At 46.2% G+C, this 22,595-nt stretch overlaps 1 protein-coding gene across 1 annotated transcript in view; it reads left to right on the top strand.

Moving 5' to 3' along the window:
• Positions 1-626: 626 nt before the first annotated feature.
• Positions 627-22,595, top strand: part of CREBBP (CREB binding protein) — a 92,714-nt gene continuing 70,745 nt past the window's right edge. Inside the window, exons 1-3 of the mRNA XM_060260667.1 lie at positions 627-718; positions 2,812-3,529; positions 19,136-19,315. Of these exons, the coding sequence (XP_060116650.1) occupies positions 627-718; positions 2,812-3,529; positions 19,136-19,315 (990 nt within the window). The remainder of the gene's footprint in view (positions 719-2,811; positions 3,530-19,135; positions 19,316-22,595) is intronic.

Here is a 22,595-nt window from a genome sequence, read left to right as displayed (position 1 = left end):
GGGCGTCCCGTTGGCCTCCCTCCTGCGCGGCGCTGCCGTCCTCTCTGGGCACTGTCCGCGGGTCCCCCTGTCTCGGCAGAGTCCGGCAGCGCTCGGGCGTTTCCGGCGGCGGGAGCAGGAGGGGGCGGGGCGCGCGGACGCGGTGACGTCAGGCGCAGGCCCCGCCAGGCCCCGCCCTTCCCTCGCTGGAAAAGAGAAGAGGAAAAAAAACTTTTTTTTAATTGAGGAATCAACAGCCGCCATTTTGTCGCGGAGCCGGAGCGCGTCGTGGGCGGGGAGCGGGGCCGAGCCGGAGCCGCAGCGGGGCTCCCGCGGCCGCCGCCGCCACCGCAGCAGGGCCGCCCTCCCGCCGCCGGGCCTCGCCTCGCCCGCCTCCCTCCCTCCCGGCCCGGCCTGCTGAGGCCTTCTCGCCGCCGCGCCCTGTGGCCTGCCTGCCTGCCTGCCGCGGAGCCGGATCCCGCCCGGCCCGGGAGGCGGCGGCGGGGGGCGGGGCGGGAGGGAGGCCCGTCCTTCCGGGGCTGCGCGCGCGGCCGGGCATGGGGGGGCCGCCGAGGGGCCTGCCGGCGCCAGCCCGCTGAGGGGCCCCCGCGCCAGCCACGGCCCCGCCGCCCGAGCGCCGCCGCGCCATGGCCGAGAACCTGCTGGACGGGCCGCCCACCGCCAAGCGGGCCAAGCTCAACTCCCCGCCCGGCTTTCCCCGCCTCGGACCCCGCCGCAGGTGAGCGGCCTTCTTCGCACTCCCGCCAGAGGGGCTCTCGGCGCCGCCAGGCCTCTGGCCGCGAAGGGGACAGCCTTTGCAGGCTTCTTGCACCCCACGTGCCGCTTGTGTCCTGTCAGTGCAAGCGCAAGCATTCCCCTCGGCTGGTGGCCACAGCGCTCCCCTGCCTTGGGGCCCAGACACAATTGGCCGAGCCGCACACCCCGCTCTTCCCTGTCCCCAGGAGCAGGGGGTGGAGGAAAGTCTCGCTTAGGCTGCATCTAGCACGAATCACAAGCGACACCAGGTGGGATTCTGCGTGGAATACCGCTGGGAAACCTTTGGAAAGGGTTTGGGTGCTATTGTGAAGGCAGCTGCTGGGAGAGAGTCGCTTGTGCAGGGAAGGGGATGCCTGAAACGTGGCACTGAGGGCATGTTGAAATGTTGCTCCTGATGTCACTCTTGGAGCATCACTTCTGTGCACCTGCCATTTGCTTGTGCCTCTGTGCTGAACAAGCATTGACTGAAGTGCAAATATGAGGTGTTGTGGGAGCTGAAAGAATATCTGTTTTGTTTTTGGGATCATTTGTATTGAAGTTAAGGTTTGAACTATGCTTGCTGTGACAGTGCCCAGCCTATGGAAGGCCGGGGGGGGGGGGGATTCCTTGCACCTCCAGACTGGAGCATTGAGAGGGTAGAAGAGAAGCACAGTTTTCCTGTGGATTGAGAACTGCAAGCTGGCTGGGGGCCTGTGGTGATCCCCAGCTACAAAGTGCAGTGCAGAGAGTGGTGCTTGGATGTTGAGTCTGGGAGAGAAGTGAACAGCTCTGTCAGCCTGAGCATACTGGGAAGGAGTGGGCTTTATTTAACTAAGTGTGTGAACTGCTGGAGTGTTGCAGAGCTCCTGTGTGTGGTCACAGTTGGACTAGAACTTGGGGAGATCTAGGAACAGTAACCTACCTCATAGGGTGGTTGTGAGAGTATTGTGAGGAGGGAACAACTGTGTATGCCTTCTGGACTTGGAGGAAAAACAGGATAATGGGATGGGGATACTCTTCCCCAATTTAGTACAGGATCCTTGGGAACATGACCCCTTTCTTGCAAGGTTCAAGAACTCGCTTTTTTGCTTCTTGTTGAAGGTGAGATGTGGTCTTGGCTTTTCACCCTTTTTTGTTGAATTGTTTCTAATGTTCTGTTGCTGTGGATGGACTTTGCACATGCACAGGTTTCATTGAGAGCATGCTTGCGGTTTTCATTTATGTTTCTGTTTCTGGCAAATGTAGCAGATTTAGTTCAATAGAGTTGACTGCTGATTGGCATGGAGTGCAGGACTCAGTATTGACATTTGAGTCCAGGAGCAGGGTGGGATTACAGGGAATGTTGGTTTGAACGTGGTTTTGGTTGAGTTAACTTTGCTTTCCATAAAAAGAACTAAAGCTCTTTTGTATCTTTGTTGTGGCACAGTTTTGTTGTAGTACACACAAACTGTGCTGCTGAAATTCAGGGAATCAAAGAAAAATATCCCTCTAAGAGACTGAAATGCCCCTCCCCCTGCACTGTAGTCTTCTGGTGAGGCACTGGGAAGTCTTTCTTCCTATGATGCTTTCACTGTAGCTGTTAGAGGAAAAAAGCAAATAGTTGAAATCTTCATCTTTGATAACTTCTGCATAATTAAAAGGTAAACAGAGGTAATATCCAAGTTCAGGATTGAGTACCATCTTGCAGTAATTGTGGAAAAACATGTTAGCTTTATTTGCATGAAAATTCAAAGCCTTTTATACAGTTAAGGACCACGTTATTTAGTCTATTTAACCAAGGTTTTTGTTTCTCTGCTACTTTACTGTTTTTCTTGTTCTTCCATGTACATTTTTCACTGAAATGCTTTTTTCCTGCTTCCGCTATATCCTGAATTTAAGCAGTAGTATACATTAAAAGTAATTGAAAATATATATGACTGCTTATGAAAGTGTCTCACGACTGCCGCCAGTTAGAGAAAGCAGAGTATTTAAATAAAGATTCCACATTTCTTGTTTTGTGCTAATAGTTCCTGAGTAGCTGCATAGAGAATGGACTGTTGGAAATATTAATGATTTATGACTTACATCAAACTCTGTTATCATTGCAGATTTTAGATCTCTGTTTGAACTGGAAAATGATCTTCCAGATGAGTTGATCCCTAATGGAGAGCTGAATCTTTTAAACAGCAGTGGGAACCACGTTCCAGATGCAGCTTCTAAACACAAGCAACTTTCTGATCTTCTGAGGGGAGGAAGCGGTTCTTCTTTAAACCCAGGAATTGTAAATGTGAGCGCCAGTAACCAGGTCCCACAAGGAGTCAACAGCCAAGTCCAAGGGCAGCCAAACAGCGTGAACATTGGCAATCTAGGTGCCATGGGCAAGAATCCTTTGAACCAGGCAGACACTGCTGCACCCGCTCTGGTCAAGCAGCCAGTCAGTACATCTGGGCCCAGCACACCAGCGACTCAACCCTTGAGCTCTCAGCCACAGAAGCAAGTAGGGATGGTGACAAGCAGCTCAGCAACCTCTCAGGCAGGATCTGGGATGTGTATAAACAGTGGTTTCAGCCAGGCCCATCCAGGTCTTCTCAACACTAATTCTGGCCACGGTTTAATGAATCAGGCCCAACAAGGGCAGGTGTTGAATGGATCCCTTGGGCCAGCTGGAAGAGGAAGAGGCGCTGGAATGCAGTACACGACACCCGCCATGCAGGGGAATGCTGGCAGTGTGCTAACAGACACCTTAACACAGGTGTCTCCCCAAATGGCAAGTCACACGGGGCTGAACCCAACCCAGGCAGGAGCCATGGCAAAAGTACGTGGCAGTATCATTGCAGTTTTGTTAAAAGGAATTAATCTTATTGAATGCTGAAGATGGGGTGATGGGGATCATTTGCTCTCTGGTGTATTATTTGAATAACTTATTATTGTTATTATTATGAGTTTCTGTAGAAAGAGGGCTACGTGCATTTTTTCACAACAGAGACTTTGGGGGAGTAATTTCTTGGAATTATGATCTGGTGATAATGTGGGTATACTCTTTTTGTCCTAAAACCTGATGTGTGTTTTTCTCTTGCCATTTTTTCCCACAGAACAAAGTCTAAGTCCAGTCAGGCACTTCTAAGACCAACAAAGTTAATTCCGGGTAGAAGCTTTCGTCTGCAAGCACTGAAGTGTGCGTGCACACAAAAGCTTACGCCCGGAATTTAGTGGCCCATCCAGTCCAACACTCTGCGTCACACAGTGATCAGCACACTTTGTTGGTCCTTAAGGTGCCGCTTGGCTCAAACTTTGTTTATTATTAATTAATTTATTTTTTATTTGTAACCCGTCCTCCCCAAGAGTGGACTCAGGGCTGGTCCCAGAGCAACATGGCTACCCAACTGAAACCACTTTTCCCACAAGCAGCCCTTGTTGCTAGATTCAACATGGCAGTCTGAGTCTTGGTCCAGCAGTTTCTGTGGCATTTCTGGGTACCTGGGAAGTTTTGACTTTTTGTGACCTGTGCTCCTTCATCATTTTTGGCAGGTCACAGTTAAACATGTTTGTCATGAGTAGCCCTCGCTGCCTCAGTTGCTGTAAATGAAAAGCTGTTTATTGGGCTGGTAGCTCTGTTAATGCTGCTTGCTTAGTGGCACACAACAGGGGAAGAAGTGATTATTGAGCATCTTGTAAACTTGGACCTGTGGTGGAATGAGTGGGGCAGAGTGGTCTTTGTGAAGCATCCATCGCAAAGGAAGTACTGAGGCTTGTGTATTTGCAGCTGACTGCTTGTTTGGGGAGGGGCTGTGGCACAGTGATAGAGCATCTGCTTGGCCTTCAGAAGGTCCTAGGTTCAATCCCTGAGATCACTACTTAAAAGTGATGTGCAGCCTCTGCAGGAAGTATGTGAAAGACCCTTCTTTGCCTGAGCTCCTGGAGAGCAACTGCCTTTCTGAGTAGACAAGGCTGAACTTGGTAGACCAAGGCGGGTCTGATTCAGTCAAAGGCAGCTTCATGTGTCACAGATTAAGGGGTGGTGGATTTAAGAAAAGCCCTAAAGTACAGAGAGAGCAGGTAGCGAGGGTTAGGGATGTCTCTGCTTTAGAAGAGAAATGGAACAATACTCTGTACTTCACAGTAATGATGAATTGTGTTTAAAATGGAACTCCTCAAAAGTAGCCCTCACAAACCACAAAAGTAGCCCTCTGCCACAGCAAAGCAGAAAACAAAACATTTAACGTGATTGGATTTGTGTGTAATGGTATGGAATAATTTCAGAGGGCTGCAGCAGAGAGTCATGTTTGGCATGTTCCTGCGGAGGCTGCACATTAACCCATCTCTGCATGATGCTCAGTTGAATTCCACTTTTTGTGAGGAATCTTGATTTGGGGGAAATAAACCCTTAGCAGCTTGTGTGTATGATCTGCTGTGACCAGAAAGGAGAGTATTAGTTGACTCAGATGTATATTTTGATTATTTCACCTTATTTGTACTGCAATAGCTTTTGATCAGTAGCTACTGTTGTTGGCAGGCCACTTGGATTGTGCTATGAGCCCTCCACCTGCTGGCATAACTAATCTGTACTTTTCCTCTCATGCTCCCCTGACAATTTGAAATGTGTTGAGTGTGGCTAGATGAACAGCTGAGCAACTCACAAAAACTCATCCCTTGCCACAAATTTTGTTAGTCTTTTAGGTGCTACTGGAGTCTTACTCCTTTCTACTACTACAGACAGACAAACACGGCTATCCATCTTGAGCTGAGCAAAAGGAAGGATACTGCAATGTATTGAGAACTCTGCTGGATCAGATCAAAGGCCCACAGAGTCCAGTATCCATTCCCTCATTCCTACAGGGTAGCCTGTTTTTTAGTGATGTGGATTTTAATTGAAATAGGGTTTTAAAAAATGTTGTTGGAAGTTTTTAAAGGGATGAAATGTGAAGTGTGAATTATCTAAATAAATGGTAGCCTGCCCGATGCATCTCAGGAAGTCCCCAGGCAGTACATGGAAGTCCAGCCTTCCCTCTCCTTTTTTCTCCAGCCGCTGCTCTTCAGAGGTTCAGAGCCTCTGAACAACAATTCCTTGAGCTGTCAAGGCTAACAGTTGTTCCAATAGTTCTAATCATCTTTGCAGAAGCAGACACATTTTATTCAGTGGGGTTTCTTCCTAGGTAAGCATGCATAGGATTGCAGCCCTGTTTGCCCTGGGTATGTCTAGTCCATCTACTCTAGTGGCAGTACGATCTTTATTGATTGTTGAGTAAAGACACATTTTGTCTGTTCTGAATGTACTGCCCATTATTGGAAGCAAGTGAAGAGGTTTTCTCTAGCCCTTTCTCCACACCTTGCATTATTTTGTAAGTCATTGTCATGCCTTGCTCTTCTTCCTAAACGAAAAAGCCAAAATCTGTTTAGCTTTTCTTTATAGGGAAAGTGCCCAGTCTTATCAGTCTGAAGACATTTTATGCAACTGTGTTGTTCCAAAGCAAAATCCAAAAACAAGAGCAATGCCACATTATTAGTATGTGCGTGTAAAATATATATTAGACAAGCTGAAATGGCACAAAGCAGTGTGCAGCTTTTAAGTTCACTAGAACTTTTCAGCAGGCTGGATGTTTCAAAAATCAAATGTGGGGGGATACAGGAACATAAGAAATGCCCTGTTGAATAAAACCAGTGACGGTCCATCTAGTCCATCATCCTGTCTCACATGGTGGCCAACCAGTTCCTCTTCAAGTCCAACAGCAGGAGCACACAGTCTTAGGCCTAGTCTTGGCAGCATCTTGTGTAAAATTTTGAGCTGGTATGCAGATTTAAAATGATGCCGGTGTAGCTTAAGATCATGACATGAGACATCTTGTCACTACTCTTGTCCACTTACATCTTGTCCACTTACTTTTTGTAAGATTCAACCTGCTGAAGAGTTCTGGTTAACTTGGAATATTGCACACAATTTTGTCTCATTTTGGTATCAGGACTTCTTTTGTAGCAGGAACTCCTTTGCATATTAGGCCACACACCCCTGATGTAGCCAATCCTCCAAGAGCTTACAGGGCTGTTAGTACAGGGCCTACTGTAAGCTCCAGGAGGACTGGCTACATCAAGGGCGTGTGGCCTAATATGCAAAGGAGTTCCTGCTATAAAAAAAGCCCTGATTATTTTTAAAAGGTATTCTGTGAGTTCTTCCTTAGTTTTGGATTAATCTGTTTGGTCACACTTTTTTGGGCATATTCCAGTTCTTTTTCATAGAGTCATATAATTGGAAGGGACCTCCAGGGTCATTTAGTCCAACCCCTTTCACAATGCAGGAAATTCACAAATCCCCCTGCACACACACATCCCCACTGACCTCTGCTCCATGCACAGAAGATGACAAAACCCTCCAGGATCCCTTGCCAAACTAGCCTGGAGAAAAATTGCTGCATGACCCCAAAGTGGCCATCAGCTTTTCCTTGGGTGTGTAAGAAAGGACCACAAGAACTAAGCACTGATGCAACCCTTCCTGCCCTCCTTCTCATGATATGCCTAAGTCACAGAATCAGCATTGCTGTCAGATGGCCATCTAGCCTCTGCTTAAAAAGCCCCAAGGAAGGAGAGCCCACCACCTCCCAAGGAGGAAGCCTGTTCCACTGAGGAACTGCTTTAATGGTCAGGAAGTTCTTCCTAATGTTGAGCCGAAACTCTTTTGATTTAATTTCAACCCATTGGTTCTGGTCCTACCTTCTGGGGCCACAGAAAGCAATTCCACACTATCCTCTATATGACAGCCCTTCAAGTACTTGAAGATTGTGATCATATCACCTCTCAGCCGCCTCCTCTCCAGGCTAAACATGCCCAGCTCTTTCAACCTTTCCTCATAGGACTTGGTCTCCACACCCCTCACCAGCTTTGTTGCCCTCCTCTGGACACGTTCCAGCTTGTCTATATCCTTGTTAAACACAATATTCTAGGTAAGGTCTAACTAGAGCAGAGTAAAGTAATACCGTCACATGATCTTGGCACTGTATTTCTGTTGGTACAGCCCAAATCACATTTGCCTTTTTAACCACTACATCAGGTTGTGGTTTTCTGCATGGGGTCTCCAAAACTCATGCAGTGCTCCAAACGATGTTACATCAAAACTTGATATAAGAGTACCAGGTAGAGGGAAAAGCGAGAGCGCTCATGGCTGAATTTGTCGTAGAGAAATACTGTGCTTGCGTTACTTATCAGCAGTTGCCCCCATGTGTTTCTGAATCTGTTGGACAGAAAAGGTAGTATGAGAACATGTTTCCATTTCCAATAATTATACAAGAAAAGGTTGTGACTTGATAAAGTAAGCAATTTAAGCTCGTGATAGATGTGGTGGAGATAGCCCAAATCTGCTCCTCTGAGCAATAGAGCCACCTGGTCTCCTCTGAGTGACCAACCTGAAGCAAAGACAGAAGCTTCGTCTTCTGGGAGAGGCTGCTTTCAGTCCCTTGGCTTGGCCTGAGTCTCCCTTTTCAATCCAACAGTCTAACAAGACCAGCTATTGCTTAGGACCTCCTCCCTTGTGTCAGTGAAGAGGAGGTGTGGGAGCCATTCAGCACAAGCACCAATGAGTGAATGAAATAATAGATGATGTTCCAGTCTTGAGGCAGTTTAGGACCACATCACGGTACCTTTTTTCCTACATAGGCATTTCTCCACGTTCCTTGATTTGTATCCAGATCTGTGTAAATTTTCTTTACAGGTAGGGACTGTTGTAGAGATAACCCAAATGACTGAAAAGTTTGCTCAGCTGAAGAGGGCAGAGAAACTGGCTGCATAAGCACAGTAGAGGGAAACTCTTTTCACTGGAACGCTAAGATATCACTATTTTTGAAAACACGCGTGACATCTACTTTGTAAGTCATTGTTTCAGTTTTAAGGGGCAGCTGCCAAACATCGGGTTTGTTCTGAAATAGGGATTTAATAAGAATGCCACAGGAGTCCAGTAGCGCCTTAAGCAGATACGGGATATTTGCTGGAAAATTATTTCAGCATAAACTTTAGTGAGCCAGAGCTCACTTTCTCAGAAGAATGGGAGCATACATCCATTAGGCATGATTTTATATACATCAGAAGGGGGGTGGCATTCTAAAGAGGCCAGTGTATAGCAAGATCCAAATGAAAGAGTAATTAGTTCACTCAGAGAGTGGGTGCGAGACGCTCCAAACCAACAACAGGAAAGTAGAAGAAACATGAAAACTAATGCAGGATGAAATTTATACTCAGAACTGCAAATTGGGGGGTGGGGGCAGGTGGAGGTCTGAGAACACTCCCTTTCCCACAACACCAAGAAGAGTGCATATGAAAAAGAGCTAGCAAAATAATAAACAGTCCACTCGGCGTGCTTGTGGACCACTTTCAGCTAGGGCTGAACGGGTAAAACAGGAGGGAAACAGGACAGTGTACATAAATGTATGATGAACCATTTTTCTAGATATGTAACCCTATCACAAGTCCCTATTGAGTTCAGTTTTGATAGTATCAGATCTGCATATGAGTTCCGTCCCAGCAGTGTTTCCCTAGGAGCCTGCCCTGCTGAAGCCTGCAGCCTTCAAATCTTTCACTAAATAGTCTAGAGAGTTGAAATTCTCCACAGTGTTATGATTCCATTTTTAAGGTCTGATTTATGTCACTCTGCAGTTCGGCCAGCATAAATGACAGAAGAGCATTGCTGATGTGCGCCAGGGAGAAGATGTGGTGTGATTCGGTGCAGAGCTAGTGTCGCTTGTGTGTATGAGAGGGCAGAGCTTGTTACTGGGGCTAGTCTCGGGATTTCTAGCTCCCTGGTGAATAGCTGTTCCAGTTTGGGTGGCCGTCTGTGAGCAGTGATTGGCCCTATCTCTCCCCCCGCCCCCCTGAGAGAAGGAAGTGCCATCTTCTGGGAGAGGTTGTGCAGATCCCCGAGGTTGCAGTGGAGAGGCTTTAGCTACCAGCTGTTGGTAACAAGCAGCAGTCTGTCGTTTTCCCTGCAGGGCCTGTTTAGCCCATCCACATGGAGGAGGAGTTCCCACCCCTTGATCGTTTTGTTGTCCTTTTCCACACTTTTTCCAGCTTTCCAGTATTGTGTGTGATATTTATTTTATTTGAAGTTTTTATATCCTGCAGTTGCAATGAATTGATTCTCAGCTGGACTCACAATTAATTGATTATTTTTATTTATTTATTAACTTGGATTTTAGGCCACCCTTCCTTGAAAAACAGGCTCAGGGCAGTGTACAACAGTGGTAAAAATTAGTCTTACAAGAAGTTTCAAAATTAAAAATACATAAGAACATAAGAGAAGCCGTGTTGGATCAGGCCAATGGCCCATCCAGTTCAATACTGTGTCGCACAGTGGCCAAAAAAACTCAGGTGCCACTAGGAATCCATCAGTGTTACAACACAGGAGGTCCATCAATTACAACAGCCTAAGCCAATCTAGGTGGAAGACCATCGCTGTCTTCAGCCAAATGTCTGGTTGAACATCTCTGCCTTACATGTCCTGCGGAACTGCAACAAGTCCTGCAGAGGTATGAATGGCTAGGCGGGACCATGGCAAAAACCCCACTGGTCCTAGTTGAGGACAGCCAGATGTGCCTCAGGCTGGAGACCACCAAGAAGTTCTTATCTCCTGAGCATAAAGCTCTTCTGAGGGTCGTCCTGAAGGTACATGCGTCCCAGACCATTCCGGGCTTTAAAAGTTAGCACCAGAACCTTGAGCCTGATCTGGTACTCCACTGGAAGCCAGTGTAGCTCGCACAGCACAGGCTGAATATATGCCATGCAGGGGTCCCAGTAAGGACCCACATGGCTGTGTTCTTGATCAGCTGGAGTTTCTGGGTCAGCTTCAAGGACAGCCCTTTGTAGAGCAAGTTACAGCCTGGAGGTGTCCATGATGGGATTAGCACAGCTGGGTCAGGGCAAGACAGAGATAGAGCCAGTTGTCTGACTTGCCACAGCAGGGAAAATGCCAGTCTGTCAGCATTTGTGATCTGGGCCTCCACTGACAAGGAGGCACTCAGAATCTCACCCAGGTTCTTGACAGTCAGCACTGGTAATAAAGGCACACTATCAGGAGCTGAGAGTTGGCCTCCCAAATCCATGTCCCTTCCCCCCACCCGGCCACAGAACCTCTGTCACAACTGGCTCTGCTTTAACCATCTTGTCATCGCTTCTAAACCCTCCAAAATTCACAGGAGCAGTTTTTGGCCAGCCACCCATTAACAGGTATAGCTGGGTGTCATCCCAGTCTGAAACTCCACATCAGTTGGGTGAATGGGCACATGTAGATGTTAAATAAAATTGGGGAGAAGATTGCCCCCTGAGGAACCCCACATATCAATGGGTGCCTAGTTGACCACCTCTCACCCAGTGCTACTCTGTCCCCACATTGAGAAATGAAGTAAGCCACTGTAAGACTACAACATGGACTCCTATGTCAGCCAGGTGGTGTGTCAAAAGATTGTGATCGACCATGTTGAATGCAACTGTAAGATCAAGCAAACTGTCTGGATCCAGATTGGAACAGGCCTCCAGGGTCATCTAGTCCCTTCACAATGCTGGAAATTCACAAATACTCCCCCCCCCCCACACACAATACATCCCCACTGGACTCTGCTCCATGTGCAGAAAATGGCAAAACTCTCCAGGATCTCCTGCCAAACTGGCCTCCAGAGTGGCAATCAGTATTCCCCTGGGCCACAAGAACTAAGCACTGATGCAGCCCTTCCTGCCCTCTTCTCATGATCTGCCTAATTCACAGAATCAGCATTGCCTGCAAGGATCATCTGAGGGTGACCAAAACCATCTCCATTCCGTGTCAGAAACTGGACTGAAATTGATGCAATTGTGATGTGTCATCCAGGAGTTTCTGGAGCTGTTCTGCCCCTCTTTCAGTTACCTTGCCCAGAGATGAAAGATTGGAAGGATCCATAGGATCCAACATGGTTTTTTTCACGAGCAGCACAACCACAGCCTCTTTCAGCCCCCCTGAACCCAGGGACAGATTGATAATGTCTGCCAGTGGGCCCCATATCCCTTCACCACTGGCTTTCACTGGCCATGAGCAACACGGGTCTAAGGGGCATGTAGTTGGCCTAACAGCACCCAGAATCCTGTCAACATCACTCAAGAGCCTTTTCAAATCCAAGGACAACCAAGGGGCCTCCAGTTCCCTTACTGTATTAATACTGACTGAGAGTTCATGGTGGCACAACAAGACTTTATCTGCAAAGAGGCTTGCAAAAGCCTCACAGCTAATGGTTGAATTCCTAATAGTTTGAGTTCTCTAAGTGAGAGAAGTTAAAGATCTAATTCCCCTAAATAGTCGTGCTGAGTGAGAGCTGGCAGATGCAATGGAGGCTGCATAAAATTCATTTTTAGTCGCCTTCACTGCCACCTCAGGATGTTGTAAACGTCCTATGAGATGCTCTTGCAGCTTCGTCATGAGCATGCCACCAAACTTGCTCTAGTCATCTGAGCTCCCATTTCATCCCTCTGAGTTCCGTAGTGTAGCAGTGGGATAACTTGCGCCAGGAACAGAGAAGACACCAGGGAACGATTTCATTGATGGCTTCAGAGAGATGGGAGGGAATTCCAGTTAAAAGCATTACATAACAAAAAATATTAACGGGTTAAGTAAGCAGCAATAAATGCAACTAATTAGTGAGGTAGGACACCTTGAAAAGCCAGTTAGCAATATAAAACTAAAGCAAAGTGAAGTGTCAGCATAAAACCAGAGAACACAAGCAGAATTAGTATAAAAACCAACATGAAATGCAGGGCCAGGAATGTGTGCGGCAGAGGAAACTCTTAAGGCATCAGGACAAGGAACAGCATTCAGTCTTCTGTTGCTGGGGTGCATTTCCTTTTGGACCATCTCTGAAATGTTGTGAATCAGAGTCCTCACAGGCACAAATCTCACCTGTGTACGTGCACAGGTGATCACTTGGAGGGCAACACTTACAGGTGAACAACCTATTCTGTCTTATAAGCTTGAACTAGTTAGCATTCTTATTCATGCATTTTGTACCATGTGCTATCTTCAAAGACATACCTACATGGAATGCATTACAGCGGTCTGACCTGGATGTTGGAGCATGGCTAATGGACTAAATCATGCCTCCCAAGGAGGGGCCATAGCTGGTGAGCAAAGTAGAGTTGACCCAAAAGCTGTGAGTTGCAGAAGAAACTGACTGTCTGTCTGCAGGCCCGAATTGAATAGAATCTCCAAGCAGTGAAGCTCTGTTCCGTTAGGGGAATGGCAACCCATCAAAATCTGGCTAGCTCTTTCGATAAGCTACTTTATCAGCCACCAGCAGCACCTGAGACTTCAGTTGAGTTTTAGCAGTGGGGAAGCCAGAACTATACACTGTATTCCAGATGTGTTATGACCCAGGTCATTTTATGTTCAGTCAGTTTCTTACAAATGTCTGTCCTGTTATGTTCCTTTTTGGCCATTGCTTCATCTTGAACCTTCTTTTTCATTGAGCTATTCACTGCAACCCCAAGCTGTTTTACCTGGGTAATCACTGTTAATTCATATCCCATCTAGATATAAAGGAAAATTTTTGGATTGATTTTTTTCTGTTCCAGAATGGAGAGGTTGTTTTGGAGCTCAGTAGTCTGGGTTTTCACATCCTGAAAATCTGGAGTCATTCATAAAATCGAACTGCTTCACTTTGACTCTGAATCATTTGTGAATAAATTAAAAGTGAAATAAGCGGAGGGACGGTGGCTCAGTGGTAGAGCATCTGCTTGGTAAGCAGAAGGTCCCAGGTTCAATCCCTGGCATCTCCAACTAAAAGGGTCCAGGCAAATAGGTGTGAAAAACCTCAGCTTGAGACACTGGAGAGCCGCTGCCAGTCTGAGTAGACAATACTGACTTTGATGGACCAAAGGTCTGATTCAGTATAAGGCAGCTTCATATATGTTCAAAGCTACTGGTAAGGAAAAGATATTAAAACATCATTGGCTGAAATTTGCATGATGTGCAGCAGCTGCAGCAGTTTTGAAGTCTGTGTGGATGTGTTTTAAATGGTGGTAGCAGCAAAAGAAGATGATGATATTGGATTTATATCCTGCCCTCCACTCCGAAGAGTCTCAGAGCGGCTCACAATCTCCCCCACAACAGACACCCTGTGAGGTGGGTGGGGCTGGAGAGGACTCTCACAGCAGCTGCCCTTTCAAGGACAACCTCTGTGATAACTATGGCTGACCCAAGGCCATTCCAGCAGGTGCAAGTGGAGGAGTGGGGAATCAAACCCGGTTCTCCCAGATAAGTGAGCTATGGCTGACCCAAGGCCATTCCAGCAGGTGCAAGTGGAGGAGTGGGGAATCAAACCCGGTTCTCCCAGATAAGTGAGCTCTGGCTGACCCAAGCCCATTCCAGCAGGTGCAAGTGGAGGAGTGGGGAATCAAACCCGGTTCTCCCAGATAAGAGAGCTCTGGCTGACCCAAGGCCATTCCAGCAGGTGCAAGCGGAGGAGGGGGGAATCAAACCCGGTTCTCTCAGATAAGTGAGCTATGGCTGACCCAAGGCCATTCCAACAGGTGCAAGTGGAGGAGCGGGGAATCAAACCCGGTTCTCTCAGATAAGAGAGCTCTGGCTGACCCAAGGCCATTCCAGCAGGTGCAAGTGGAGGAGTGGGGAATCAAACCCGGTTCTCCCAGATAAGAGAGCTCTGGCTGACCCAAGGCCATTCCAGCAGGTGCAAGTGGAGGAGTGGGGAATCAAACCCGGTTCTCCCAGATAAGAGAGCTCTGGCTGACCCAAGGCCATTGCAGCAGCTGCAAGGGGAGGAGTGGGGAATCAAACCCAGTTCTCCGAGATAAGAGAGCTCTGGCTGACCCAAGGCCATTCCAGCAGCTACAAGGGGAGGAGTGGGGAATCAAACCCGGTTCTCCCAGATAAGAGAGCTCTGGCTGACCCAAGGCCATTCCAGCAGGTGCAAGTGGAGGAGTGGGGAATCAAACCCGGTTCTCCCAGATAAGAGAGCTCTGGCTGACCCAAGGCCATTCCAGCAGGTGCAAGTGGAGGAGTGGGGAATCAAACCCAGTTCTCCGAGATAAGAGAGCTCTGGCTGACCCAAGGCCATTCCAGCAGCTGCAAGGGGAGGAGTGGGGAATCAAACCCGGTTCTCCCAGATAAGAGTCCGTACACTTAACCACTACACCAAACTGGCTCTCCATTGGGTCGGCCCTCGTTAGTCCTTGGATGGGAGACCAGCAGGGAAGTCCAGAGTCACTATGCAGAGGCAGGCAAGGGCCAAAAACCACCTCTGAAAGTCTCTTTCAGGGTCATTGTGAGTTAGCTGCAACTTGACAGCATTTTCCACCACCACTAGCGTGGTATGTCAGAACTAGCAGAAATACATCATTCTATGATAGCCATACATTTATTAGGAATATCTTTTATGCCTTTCATAAGAGGAGCCCTGCTGGAGCAGAGCAGTGGTCCGTCCAGTCCTGCACCGTCTCACCCAGTGGCCAACAAGTTCCTCTGGAGACCTTCTCCTCATTGCCTCCCAGCACTGGTTTGCCTTGAATGTGAAGGTTCCGTTTAGCCCCCATGGCTTGTAGCCACTGGCAGGTCTGTCCTCCTAATTCTCTTCTAAAACTGTCTGTGCTGGGGCCATCACTCATCTAGCAGCCAACCCCACATTCTAATGATTGGGAGAGGGAGGAAAAGTTCTCTTTGTCACGTGCGAAACCAGATCCAGCAGTGGATTTTGCTACATGGATTCACCTTGCATGCTTCATGCTATTATATCCATGGACATGTGATGCTAGGGGCTGGCAGATTTCTGTAAAAGACAAAAAAATAAAATCCCACATCTCCCATCAGTACAAGGTAATATTATGTTAAAAATGGGCTGGTTTGGTAGCTTAGGACATGGTTGGTAACTCAAAGAAAAATAATCTTTAAAATCCAGTTGTTTTTATAGGCGATTTTAAGCTTAAAATGAGGCTACTGTGACTATTATAGGAAAAAATGCATCCTATTCTACAGCAGTAAGAATACACATTGCATGGGAAATGTGATCTAGAACAGATTTTTGGAGGAGTGTGACCATGCCCTAGTAATAGGTTTTTTAAAATGTGATTTTTAGTCATATTTCAATATATAGAGTGGCTTTCTAAAAGTTGTAAATGCTCTGTCAGATTTTGTTGGTTTTACATGGAATGTCTGATACAGAATCTCCTGTTTTCTAATAGTGGACTAGGGAAGTATTTTTAATTTCTGCACAATGATGATGACATCTTTGGTATGATTTGTTCAGATATGTGGTTTTTAAAAGGTAATGTTTCTTTTTTAAAGTTCATACTAGTAGCAGTGTCTTGGGATGTCCAGTTAATAAGTGGGGTGTCCAGTTTTGACATATTAATAAATAGTTACTTAAATCAAAGCATTGAGCAGCTCTGAATTAGCATCACTTGTCAATAAAGTGACCCCAATTAAAATTATTGGTAACCAGTGTTCCCTCTAAGCTGAGTTAGCGTGAGCTAGCTCACAGATTTTTGTCTTAGCCCAGGAAGGAGGACCCCAGAACACACTAACTTATGCAGTAGCTCACCACTTTAATGCCAGTAGTTCACAATTTTAGTGCCAGCAGCTCACAAAGTAGAATTTTTGCTCCCAGCTTAGAGGGAACATTGTTGGTAATCCAAACTATTTTGATAGAGGTTTAACTCTTATTCCCTCTTGTGTAACCCAGAGGCGAATCTTCTTCCCCATTGTGGTGCATTGCATCAGTTCTTCTCTAAAAGAGGGAAATATGACTTTGATATCTGGCTACTCTCTTATACTACCATTCCTGTAAGCAGGAAGTGGAGTGCAGTTTTCATCTCTGTTCCTAGGTGGCGCCTTCCTCTGCCAGTTCTTTTCCTTCTGTGGCACGAGCACTCCCCAGCTCCTTTTTTCTTCAGAACTACCTGCACTCTGCCACTTTCATTTCTATACTTCCTACTATTCTTTTCATTTAAAAGAAGACAGAGTGAGAACTTGCTTTCTCTTCTTTTCGCTCTTTGCTTGCCTCAGCCATGCTGCTAATAGGTCCTGTGATATCTGTCCACAGTGTGTGTCCAGAAACATCCAAAGCTGTGGGCTCCCAGCAGGGATTTAGAGGTGGTGTCCCCAAATCATGCTGCTAGCCAAAGAGATGTTGCAGAGCTCCAGACAGGGGTTGGGAAACCACAGCCCTCCAAAAACAGTGCCAAGGTCAGTTTTGCTGACAAAAGAGCATTGCGTCTAACAGTTCAGTAGGTGGGCTAAGAAGCAGAGCAGGCCGATGAAAGTTCCTGCATGGGGGGGGGGGGGATACCTCTGTAGGGCCCTTCTCAATGCCACCCAGCTCTGAGGAGGAGGTGCCTTCAGGGTTTAAAAACTAAAACAACTTGTTTGCGTCATTCCACGCTTGTCAAGAAGCCAATAGTGTTCCAACCTATCAACCTGTCTGTCATGGAGAATTCCAGCTTTGAAGGACATGTTGATGTAGGGACTGATCCTGCACCTAAGCTGGCTACACTTATTTGCATGGTGATTGAACTACAAGCCTTTTTGCACAGCGTTTTTGGGAGAAATAACCAAGGTGATGCTGGCATCATGAAAGGTGTCATGAAATGATCCAAAGGAAAGGTGTTCTAGCTGGGAAGGTAATTCTTGTTCTGATTCTTCGTTTTATACAGGATGGACTCATTCAGGGCTGATGACTAATACCAGTAGTAGTCTTTCATCACATAGTGCTTCTTTCCCTAGATTGTATTTCTGTCTGAAGGCTATATGCCCAGGAAACATTTTCTTTGGATAGTGTCACTTTCATGGCCTGTAGTGATTTACTGGTTTCTTTCTTGGAGCATTGTGTGATGCCTTAATCCCTCTACCCAGGGCTTTTTTTTAGTACAGGCCCTACTGTAAGCTCTTGGAGGATTGGCTACATCGGGGGTGGGGGGGGGTGATCTAATATGCAAGGGAGTTCCTGCTACACAAAAAGCCCTGTCCCTACTGAAGCCATTTGAACCATTACATTAAACCTCTTTCTCAAACTCCCTACCTTCCTTCCCAGTCCTATTCGTCATTGTAGTCACACAACAGCAAGATAAGTGTCAGTAGTACAGGTGCTATGCATTATGTCTGATCCCACCTTTATACTCAAGGTGAACTTTGTGTTCCTTGGAACAGAAGGAATGTTCTGTTTGCCCCAAGACCAGCTCATCTTAGAGAGAGAGAGAGAGAGAGAGAGACTGATGTACCCTGGGATTTATGTGGACTCCAAATCAGAACTCCACCCTCAAGGAAGTCTGATTGTTTTTCTGGCTTTCCACCTAATGAGAAAAGGTGTCAATGTTACCCCTGGCAAAATGGCTGAGAGAATGCATTCACACAGCAGTTACCTTCCAGGATATGAAATCTGCAGACAGAATCTCAACATGCTATAAAAATTGCAGCTACAATTTCAGCACATCCATCTCTGTGGTGGAGCATCATTGAATCATAGAATCATAAAATCATAGACTTGGAAGAGACCTCTAGGGTCATCTAGTCCAATCCCCTGCACAATGCAGGGAATTCACACGTGCCTCCCACTGCCCTCCTTCTCATGATCTGCCTGTTCACAGGATCTTCATTGCTGTCAGATGGCCATCTAGCCTCTGTTTAAAAACCTTCAAAGAAGGAGAGCCCACCACCTCCCAAGATGGAAGCCTGTTCCACTGAGGAACTGCTTTGTCTGGAAATTTTTCCTAATGTTGAGTAGCATCATGTGAAGTGTTCAGCTTCATCAGATATTATAAGTTGGACTGTTGCGTCGCTCGACACAAACTTTGAGTGCATGGACTTTGAGCAAGTGCTTCAGTATTCTTTACTGTTTTCTCCTGTATGTAGTTGCAGAATAGTGTTTATCTTTTTCTTCTATAACATTTTAAAGAGTTTTTTTCTTAATCTTATGCTCCTTAGTAGTAGACATACGTAGTAATTTTATAGGTGCACACTGCAGAAGTCTCCAAATTGAAAGAGGAGATCACTGCCTACAATTGGAGATGTTATTAGAATCAGCATCCTATCTCAGTAGAATGGAGGGAAGGCAGTGCCCAGTTATCAAAATGGTAGTGATTTAGAAAATTTATACCTTGCCTCTCCAGATACAATGTCCTTCAGATTCCAGGTACAAGTAAAATGAGTTACAATCTTCCAATTTCATTTCTACACAGCTGTGCAGTTGTTCTGCAACTTTGCTACATAGTGGGAAAAGTATAAAAATATAAAAGGTGATGATAAAACATCTTAAATTTGCTGCAAAATTGTATATGACTCCAAAACCATGGGCATGTAATCAGTTTGGTCCTTACCCAGGATTGAATACTGAATAAATTAGACCACCTTTATTAATGTCTATGTGTGCAGTTAGATGAGTGGAAGACACTAACAATAATAATCTTACTTTCATTCCAGATGGGAATGGCCAGTAACACAAGTCCCTTCGGGCAACAGTTTAGTCAGACTGGAGGGCAGCAGATGGGAACAACAGGAACGAACCCTCCGTTACCAGTTAAGCCAGGCATTGGCAATAGTGTGGTGTCTCCCTTTCCTGCAGACATCAAGAGTGTCTCAGTTACCAGTGTGCCAAATATGGTGAGTTGCCTGTAGCTCACTTTATTTTATTTGTTGCCTATTTTTGTGATCTTTAAGTTGACACACGCGTTCTAAATAGATTGAAGGGAAAGTGCCCTGGAAAAGTTATGAGTTCAAGTTGAAAGATGCTGGTGATCTCATATGGTAGAGATATAGTAATGCACTATTTAAGAAATTTGCTGTGGCGACTACCTTTTTACCCTTAAATGGGAAACTCGCTGATTTATAAACAGTCTTACTGATTTACAGGCGAAGCAACTTGCCCATAGGCTAGCAGTGAGTATTTCCCTTGGTTCTGATGCACTGTATTGTCAGGCTCATTATGCAGACCCATTTATATCAGTGGTTTAAGTACCTGTGTGGTTGCGGGGTGGGGTGGAGGGCAAAAGGGAAGACCTCAGAGGCTGTCGTTTAGCAGAGTTTGGGATTGGGGTTTGTGGCGTGTTCAGCAACAGTAGGGGAGAAGTTGAACAAAGGGGGGACTTGCAGTCCAGAGTTAACTCTTCCCTGCTGGCATAATCCTGTGCATTTTTACTCATAAGTAAGTCCAGCTGAGCCCATACTACAGCTTGTACTGCAAGCCTGCACGCACTTGTAGTTTGCCTGATTGAGCTCATTGTGGCTTCCTTCTGCATAAACACCCATAAGATTGCTTAGCAACTTTTATTGGAACACAGTTTTTTTGCGGTGAATAACCTTCACATGATTAAAGTTCTTGTTTGTTGTTTCCATTCCCTTTGCGATATTCTTCTGCCAGTAGGTGCTCCTTCCTAGTCCCAGACAGGGCCAAATTGTCCTGAAGAGCCACACACGTTTACTGTGTGAACTGTTCCTTTGGGTACCGCACCGGTTTCCCAGCCTGCAGAAATAGCAACACATTTTGCGTCAGTTTTTGTGCTATCTTCTGAGGAGCAGGGAGGAGAGGGGAGTGGCTGTGGTGCACTGGCAGAGCATCTGCTTGGCATGCAGAAGGTCCAGGTTCAGTTTCCAGCATCACCAGTTAAAAGGATCAGGCAGAAGACCTCAGCCTGAGTCTCTGGAGACCCTCTGCTGATCTGAATAGACAAGGCTGACTTTGATCACATCTGCTGAAGTGTGTGTGCACGTGAAAGCTTATACCCAGAAATCAGCTTTGTTGGTTTTAATGGTGCCACTGGATGCAAACTTTGTTCTATGTAGTATTACAGTTTTTTCATTTTTTTAAAGATGTAAATACATTTTGCTCACAAGAGGGAAATGAAAGACTCTAACTTGAAATGCTGAAATTTTTAATAGGAGAAGATGTTATTATAATTATATTTTGATCCTGTCCTTCCTCAGTGCTGAGTGTAGTCTCCATCTCCTAACAACGGGAAATGTCTGTAACTCCACATGTAATTGAAGAGTTTTTGCATTTGTGCACAACTGTTGCTTTTAGATCTGAAAATCCTTTTCCTTCAGAGACCAGTTTCCAATTGCATGTGCCCAAAGAGGACATCCTGGTGCACATCCTGGCGCAGATGGTTCATCTGCCCATCTCCAAAGGCTGCTCTTCTCTTCAAACTAACAAAACAATTATTGGTGTTGTTTTTTTCCCACCTTTCCTCTTTGTCCCTTTCTAGTAGTCTTTTGCTATACTTCCGCACCTCTGGTTCAAAGACTGGGGTCAGCCGCTCAGAAGCCATGTGCCTTGGCGCTGGTGTCTCCTCTTTTAGTCTTGATGCCAGAGCTTTTGACCTGTCTGTGGCCACTAAGCCACCAGGAGAAGTTTTGCCTTCATGCACCAGAACAGCACAAGTGCAGATGTCAGGAGTGTTAGGCTCTGTCATCTTCCACTTCTGGGAAGAATAAGGCACACAAAGAGAAGCACCAACTAAAGCTGATGGAAAAGTAGACGCCATCTGTTTCTGCAGTGGATTCTCCCTTTTGGCCTTCTGGCTCTCCTGTCTCCAACCTCTCTCAACAGATCCTAGAGCCTAGACATTCTCTAGAATGTCGTTCTCCTCCCAGGAGCCCATTTAGTTGATAGGGGCTTATTTCCAGGGTATTGGTTGTTTTATTCTGAGGGACAATCAGAGGATTCACTAGCAATGTCTCCTCTTAACCTAAGGGGAGAGAGAGAGTCCTTTCTGATGCTCAGTACTTGACAGAGATCTCTCCAGTATGCTTGGTACTGAGGTTTTTCTCTGGATGTTACTGAGTGGATACTGGATTCAGCACCGTCAGCCTCAACATCATAGTTTTGAGCAAGATCCATGTTATTGTTTCTGACTTTGTCCTGTTAACATCTTGTGAGTGGGAGCAGAAAGGGGGCTGGGAACAGTGTGCCACTACATCATATCAACTCCATGCAATATGAGTACTAACACCTGGGCTCTGTTCTATGTAATTGTGAGTCTGTTGAAAGCTTTCTCCAAGAGCTATCAACAGCTCAGTTGTAACCTGTCTGACAAACTTCATGCTCATCTTGATGCGGTGCACCATTCTCTTCACATACTAAATTATAACATCTTGATAATTCTAGACTTGCAAGTCTCGAACCAGGACAGTCAGTGACTGACAGATTTTATGTCCTACCAAAGATCGGACAGGATCCATTCTTCTGGTTTGTTAATGGTGCCTCTCTGACTTCTGTGGTTCTGCTAGTGTTTCCAGCTTTGCTCAAGTTGGCCAAGAAGTCGATGGGGGGTGGGGGTGGGAGGCAGCTTGTGTTCCACCAGTAGTGAAAAGACTGTGCAAGACAACAGCAGGAACCGTGTGAATTTTCTGTTTGCCCACAATCCCTCTGATTCCATCATGGCAGAAGCCTGTCAGGGCAGATGAAAATGAGCATCACATTGTGTGTCTTCTGATAAGGAAAATGCATCCATATTGTATGTTGTGGGCAGGATGGTCAATTCCTCAGCCATTAAATGTGACCTACTATTTTGCATATATGGCTAGATACCAACATGTCTCTTGGGAAAAGATATCTTCCACATTTGACCACATTCCAGATGATGTCAAACAGATGGGACCAAGCCTCAAACTTACCATGCAACAGATTACCACTTCCCAACATTTTGCTGGTTGTGGTTTTAAGTTCATGGCCATATCTCTGTTGCTGTGATATATTGTGTATGGCTTTGATCAATGTATCCAGTGGCTAAGGCACTGGAAAAGAAAATAGTGCTAGGAAGGCAGCAGGAGAACAGGAGATGGGTTGAGTCAATAGACGAAGCCATGATCCTCAGCTTGCAAGATCTGAGCAAGGCTGTTAGCAGTAGGACATTTTGGAGATCAGTAATTTATGCGGTCACCA

The sequence above is a fragment of the Heteronotia binoei genome, chromosome 20, assembly GCF_032191835.1.
Source record: "Heteronotia binoei isolate CCM8104 ecotype False Entrance Well chromosome 20, APGP_CSIRO_Hbin_v1, whole genome shotgun sequence".
In the NCBI taxonomy this organism is placed as follows: Eukaryota; Metazoa; Chordata; class Lepidosauria; order Squamata; family Gekkonidae; genus Heteronotia; species Heteronotia binoei.
Note: the sequence above shows the minus strand (reverse complement) of the source record. Positions and strands in the feature narration are given on the sequence as shown.